This window comes from Chrysochloris asiatica, unplaced genomic scaffold, assembly GCF_000296735.1.
Source record: "Chrysochloris asiatica unplaced genomic scaffold, ChrAsi1.0 scaffold00013, whole genome shotgun sequence".
Taxonomy (NCBI): domain Eukaryota; kingdom Metazoa; phylum Chordata; class Mammalia; order Afrosoricida; family Chrysochloridae; genus Chrysochloris; species Chrysochloris asiatica.
Genome location: NW_006408531.1, coordinates 1,743,785 through 1,750,462, shown reverse-complemented (window position 1 = coordinate 1,750,462; position 6,678 = coordinate 1,743,785). Strand labels below are relative to the sequence as shown.

The 6,678-nt window shown below is 37.4% G+C and overlaps 1 protein-coding gene across 1 annotated transcript in view; it reads left to right on the top strand.

Annotated features, from left to right (window-relative positions):
- The window catches only part of UTRN (utrophin), a 574,637-nt gene that overhangs the window by 48,852 nt on the left and 519,107 nt on the right, over nt 1-6,678 (top strand). The window contains 4 exon segments of the mRNA XM_006834702.1: nt 1,308-1,409; nt 4,223-4,330; nt 4,632-4,811; nt 6,116-6,285. Of these exon segments, the coding sequence (XP_006834765.1) occupies nt 1,308-1,409; nt 4,223-4,330; nt 4,632-4,811; nt 6,116-6,285 (560 nt within the window).

Here is a 6,678-nt window from a genome sequence, read left to right as displayed (position 1 = left end):
GACTGCAAATTCAGTTTGAAATGCAATGTTGGTGGTTCCGGCTCACCAGTCCCTCCTTTGAAACCATATACAGGGTCGCTATGGGTTGCAAGTGATTCAACAGCACTCAATAACAACATATCTATATGTTAAATTCTCAAAAACTTGAAGCATAAAAAGTAGATATATTTTGGATATATATGTGTATGATTGTTAAGTGCCCTAGAGTCTGAACTCCAACAGTGATGTTATGTAGGGTTTCCGAGGCTTTAAAAAAATCTTTGTGGGAGTAGAAAGCTTCGTCTTTCTCCTCTCGGAGCCTTTGGTGAGCTCGAATCACCAACCTTGTGGTTCATAGTCCAGTGTTTATCATGTAAAACCACTGTGCTACCCATATATATATGTATAGATATGTGTGTATGGATATACTGTTGGTAAGTGCTGTAGAGTCCGTTCTGGTTCATAGCAATCCTGTGTAGGATTTCCGAGGATCAGCTGGTGAGTGTGAACCACCAACCTTGTGGTTCAAACTTACCTTTTGGTCCATTGCTTGTCCTACAGTGCCACACCAGGACTCTGTATGCGTATGTATGTATGTATGTATGTATGTATGTATATATATGTATATGGCGTTCTGGAGGAGCTATAACATAGCTTTTGACTGCTAACCATGAATTTGGCAGTTCAAATTAACCTAGCTGCTCCTTGGAAACCCAGTACAGGGTCACTGTGAGTTGGAACCGACTCAACAGTACTTAACAACAGCACATATATATTTAATTCTTATAGTTTTCCAAAATAAAACCACAATGAAAGAGCAAGAATTTGAAATCAAACGTTGAAAGATGGCATTCAAGTTGTGCCACTTTCTAACTATTTCACATACTATGAGATAGCCATCTAAACTCTACGGACATTAGTTTTTGTCACTTATAAAATTATAGGATTAAACCTATAAAACCAAACCCGTTGCCATTGGTTCAATTCTGATTTATAGCGACCCTCTAGGACAAAGTGGAACTGCCCCATAGGGTTTCCAAGGCTGTTAATCTTTAAGGATGCAGACTGCCACATCTTTCTTTCTTGGAATTGCTGGTGGGTTCAAACAGCTCAACTTTCAGTTAGCATCTTACCACTCAACCACTGTGCCACGGGAGCTACTTGCTATAGGTTTAGGCTAAATTATTTTAAAGAAAACTTTTATAAAAATATATTTCATAATTTCTCCTCTATCATAAAAAAACACTCAATGTCATAGATTTCTATAAAGATCTTGAAAACGATCTTTTCTGACTGTATTGACAAAGGAAATTTCCTTTCTTTCCTAGAAACTTGGAGAGCGTTGGACAGCAGTATGCCGTTGGACCGAAGAACGTTGGAATAAGTTACAAGAAATCAATATACTTTGGCAAGAATTATTGGAAGAACAGGTATGAAACTATTATCTATAATGGGCAAACTAATGGTAAAATACAATCCAACTTTAATTATGATGTTAGAATAAAGTTTCTTTGACTACTTTTCCTTAAAAGGAAAACACATAGGTAATTATCATTTAAAAAATCATATTTCTATCCATTTTATCATTGTTTATACAGTTAAGTCATAGAAATAATGATACTCGCTCCATCATGCTAGTGATTGAACCTGTATTCATTATTTATAATGTTAATACTTATGCTATTTTCATGATTTGTTCGGCCCTATAATTATTGGATTTGTGTTTGATAATGTGTTTGGACTTGTATCAAAACAGTACCTAGCCAAAGGTTTTTACTCAGTCAATAAATTAATCCACTTAATGCATTGTGAACTTTAAACCACATGGATTTTTCTTGATTTTAACTAGGATAAATATGAAATTAATGAAAAACTATTTTTCAGTAAGCTATTGATTTAACAATTTGTTAGTAGTACATATTTTCCACTAAGGGTCACTGTAATAAATTAACCTGGGCCGCAAAGCTACGACCCTAATTTTCCAGTTAATTTGCTTACCCTCTACCCGTCCAGAAAAGCAACTCTCAAAGCAGAACACAAATAAGCAAAAATCTGCTCTCAAGACTCCAAACAGTTGTGGTTTAGAAATTAAAAGATACTCTGTTCCCACATCTCACAGTGTCCAATTTGAGTCTTAGACATTTTATTTCCATCCACAAAAGGAAATTATATTCTTCTCAGAGAAAAAAAAAGAAAAAGAAATGATATTCTTTTCAGAGGAAGTAGGATACTTTGTGGTTTATTAAACATTGGGAGTAATGGCACATCTAAACAAGTAGGTTGAAATATTTGTCCAAGTATAAATTGTTAATTACTTCCTGCCCTATTCTCTGGTATGAATTTTCTTATTAACAATTATGTAATGGACCGGATTTTGATTTCTGAAGTATTTACATTTCACTGTAGAGATATTTATATTTATTTGGACTCTTGTTTGCAGTCTAATATCTTTTTTTTGCTAGTGTTAGCGCTTTCTATTTGTGCATATCTTATCAGCCATACTAGACTGAGGGCAGGATCCATATTTATCTTTGATTTTTAAAAAATCTTAATTTTTTTCTTGATGGAGTATAGAGTATAATGGAGTTGTTTTTAAATAACTTGATGCAACAATCAGAGAAATAATTCATTCCATTGCAAACACAAAACCTAAACTTTCCCCTCAATTATATAAATAGCTCTGGTAGCATAGTGGTTACAAATAGGGCTGTGAACCGCAGGACAAGGATGAGGCTTTCTGCTCCCATAAAGATTTACAGCCTCGGAAACCTTGTACAGGGTTGCTATGAGTTGGAACCGACTCCATGGCACATAACCACTACCACCATATAGGAAAGCATTTCTGAGGTAGATACTACATTTTGGGATGAATTATCTCACTTGTTTTCTACTCCTCCATTGGAGTTTTCTATATATCACCAGTATCTTAAAACCATATCTGTGTCTTGTCCTAAGTGTTATTGAATAGATTCCAACTCATAGTGACTCTGAATAGGGTTTCCAAGGCATGGCAGGTGAGTTAGAACTGCCTACCTTGCAGTTCAAACCATCTTGCAGTCTAGTGCTTTATCCCTTAGTGCCACACCAGGGCTCCATATCAGTGTCTAAGAAGTTTTTGTTGTTAAGTGCCGTCGAATCAATCCTGACCCATAGTGACCCTGTGTAGGGTTTCCAAGGAGCTGCTGGTGAGCTTGAACCGTCGATCAAGTAGTTCAAACCTCCTTTGCAGTCCAGCATGTTAATCCACAGTGCCACACCAGAACTCCAAGGAAGTTTAAATGCCTTTATATTAGCCTTGGACCATACTGGAACCTCCTTTATTCATAAAGAAACCTAAACTGACTCCATTGATGCTGAATTAGTTGTGAGTAGAACATTTCCCAAGGAGCTCTGGTAGCGTAGTGGTTACGAATCGGGCTGCAAACCTTAAGGTCAGCGGTTCGAAACTACCAGCCGCTCCGTGGGAGAAAGATGAGGCTTTCTACTGCCGTAAAGATTTACACCCTCGGAAACCCTATACAGGGTCGCTATCGGTCAGAACTGACTCGACGACACTTAACAACAACAACAGACTGTTTCCCAGAAGCACTGCACTCACAGGATTTTCATAGGACGTAGGGAGTTGTTCTCCAACCTTACTCAATAATATAGTTTTCCTGGATGATGCTGTGGAATCTTTGATATCTCTCTCACCTTACTCCGTATAATGAGGGCCTGGGACAAGGTAATATCTGAACGTTCTTCTGCCTCTAAACCCATGTTGTTGAGTCTATTCTGACTCATAAGGACTAGGACAGAATGGAACTGTACCACTGAATTTCCAAGACTGCGATCTTCACGTGAGAGCGCAGACTACCATATCTTTCTGCTGATGGATGTGGACTGTAGCTATTTTGGTTAGTGGCCAAGCACTTAACCTCTAAGCCAGCGGGGCTCTCCTGCCTCTCGAGAGTACTATGGTTTTTAGAAGGAACCTTCTGAATCACACTCTTGCCTGGGAATTACGCTTAGTTTATTCAGGTGTAGGACTAATGTTATCCAATTAGGATAATGTTTTAAAGGAAGTTGCCTTTCTGGGTCATAGTTGCCTCAGACTTTGACATCTGAGGTGCTTCTTATCCCCAGGTAAAGTGAAATCTTTAGCAAAATATAGGTTAGAGATTTATAATCTTGGTTAAAATGAATTGCTTAATAATTCCCCAAATAATTTTCTAAGTTTTCCTATTATCTTGCTTGCTTTCAGTGCTTGCTGAAAGCTTGGCTAACTGAAAAAGAAGAGGCTTTAAATAAAGTCCAGACGAATAACTTCAAAGACCAAAAGGAACTAAGTGTCAGTGTTCGACGACTAGCTGTAAGTGATGTCTTTGCCAGTGTCCATGGTGTAAGCTTGTGATTTTTAGTGTTTAAATGGCATTTATAGAACTTGGTTAATACAGAGCTTGTATCAGTACCTAACTAACACAAGAATGATGCCGGGCAAAGATGTAGAACTATTAGGACTGTAATAGTTGAGTATTAGGGAACTGCATGTCCTGTTAATTTTTATAAAATTTAATGTGAATGTCACTATAACATATGCATGTTTATATTTCCATTGGGGAATATGAAGATAAATTAAAGGGAAGTCACCTAATCAATTTCTGAAATACTAGATTTTGAAGGAAGACATGGAAATGAAGCGTCAAGCACTGAATCAGTTGAGTGAGATTGGACAGGATGTGAGTCAGTTACTTGATAACCCCAAGGCATCTAAGAAAATCAACAGAGATTCGGAGGAGCTGACTCAGAGATGGGACTCTCTGGTTCAGAGACTAGAAGATTCCTCCAATCAGGTACCTTTTGATTTGAATAATATGTCGTGCCATTGTCTAGAAATTTAAATTGAAATGCTTAGGCTGGTTTTAGAAATTATGAAATAAAAGATTGGTTCTTATACCTGCTTTATGGAGACACTGAAAACTTGAGATGTAAAAATCTTCTTTAGTTTCCTAAAATAAATCTAAAATGTACTAGTATCTAGGAATTTAATCCTTGCAATTGCATCCATTTTCTAGGGCTTCCATAACAAAGTCTCACATAGCTTGCGGCTTTATACAGCTGAAATGTATTTTCTCACACTGATGGAGACACACAAGTTTGAGATCAGGGTGTTGGTAGGACCATGTGCTCTCAGCACTCTAGAAAGATCCCTTCTTGTCTTTTTCCACTTTTAGTAGCTCCAGGTGTTCCATGGCTTGTGGCAGCCTAACTATCATTTCTGCCTCCCTCTTGACATAGCTGTCTTCCTTCCCGCCGTGTCTGTGTCTCGTCTTCTCTTTTTCTAAGGACACAGCTCACTCCACTATGACCTCATGTTAACTAATGACATCTGCGAAGCCCTACCGCCGAGGGGCACCATGTCTTTTTGTGGAACACAATTCTACCTATAACAGTTAATGATAACAATTACACATTGTATCTATTATTTATGAATCTTGAAAAAATATATTAGTTGATGAAAATAACATATTGGTTTGTACATGAAGGTTCATAGCAGTATTATTTCATAATGGCCATCAACTAAACAGTCCAAATGCCCATTAACTGAAGAATGGATAAACAAAATGTGGTATTGTCCTTAAAATGGGATATTGTTCAGCAAGAAAAAAGAATGAAATACTGATACTTGCTACAGCTTATATGAACCTTGAAAGTATCATGCTAGGTGAAAGGAACAAAAGGTTACAGTATTTTTGCAAATAACACCCATGTAGATAATGCACACACACATAAATAATGTGCATAGCATGCATAGGGGAGGGTGTTATATGGTTGGGGGAAAAGCATATGGTGTATGTATTATTTATATGAATATATGGTACATGTTATGTGATTCCACTTACATGAAATGTCTCAAATCAGCAAATCCATAGAGATAGAAAGTTGATTTGAAATTGCCAGGGGTTGGGAAGTATCAGAAATGGGGAGCAATTGCTAATGGGTAACGGGGTTCCCTTTGGGGATGACAATATTTGGAATTATCTTGAGGTGATGATTGCAGTTGTGCGCTTTCAAAGGAAGATAGTGTGACATGTGAATTACATTCCAAAACAGTTGTCATAAAAACATAGACAACTTTGGGTGAATTTTGTTTCAGGTGACTCAAGCTGTAGCAAAGCTGGGGATGTCCCAAATTCCTCAGAAGGATCTTTTGGACACTGTTCGTGTAAAAGAACAAGTAACTATGAAAAAGTCTAAGCAAGAGCTGCCTCCTCCTCCTCCCCCTAAGAAGAGACAGATCCATGTGGATATCGAAGCGAAGAAAAAGTGAGAGCGGATACAGAATTTTCCAAATTCAATATTGCTCATAGTGTGTTCTATAGTTGGTGCTTGTTTTTCACTGCTCTCTAATCATATGCAAATATAAATACAGCTGTCATAATGAAAATCCAGCATTAAACTACTCTACTAACCAAGAGTCTACTGAATATTCTGCTTCCTAGTTGCTAAGCATCTGAATTGCCTTGGATAGTTTTATTTAGCCTGTGTTCAGCTTGGAGAACTGAGTGATGGAACATTTCTTTCTTCCTTTTCCATTTAACCTGTGATGGTACATCCAGTGTGATACCTCATTTAGTCTTGGTTTATAACTCACAGCTCTGACAATTCCGCTTTAGATTGTTCCCCTTATTCTCTGTCAATCTTCCTCTTCTCACCATT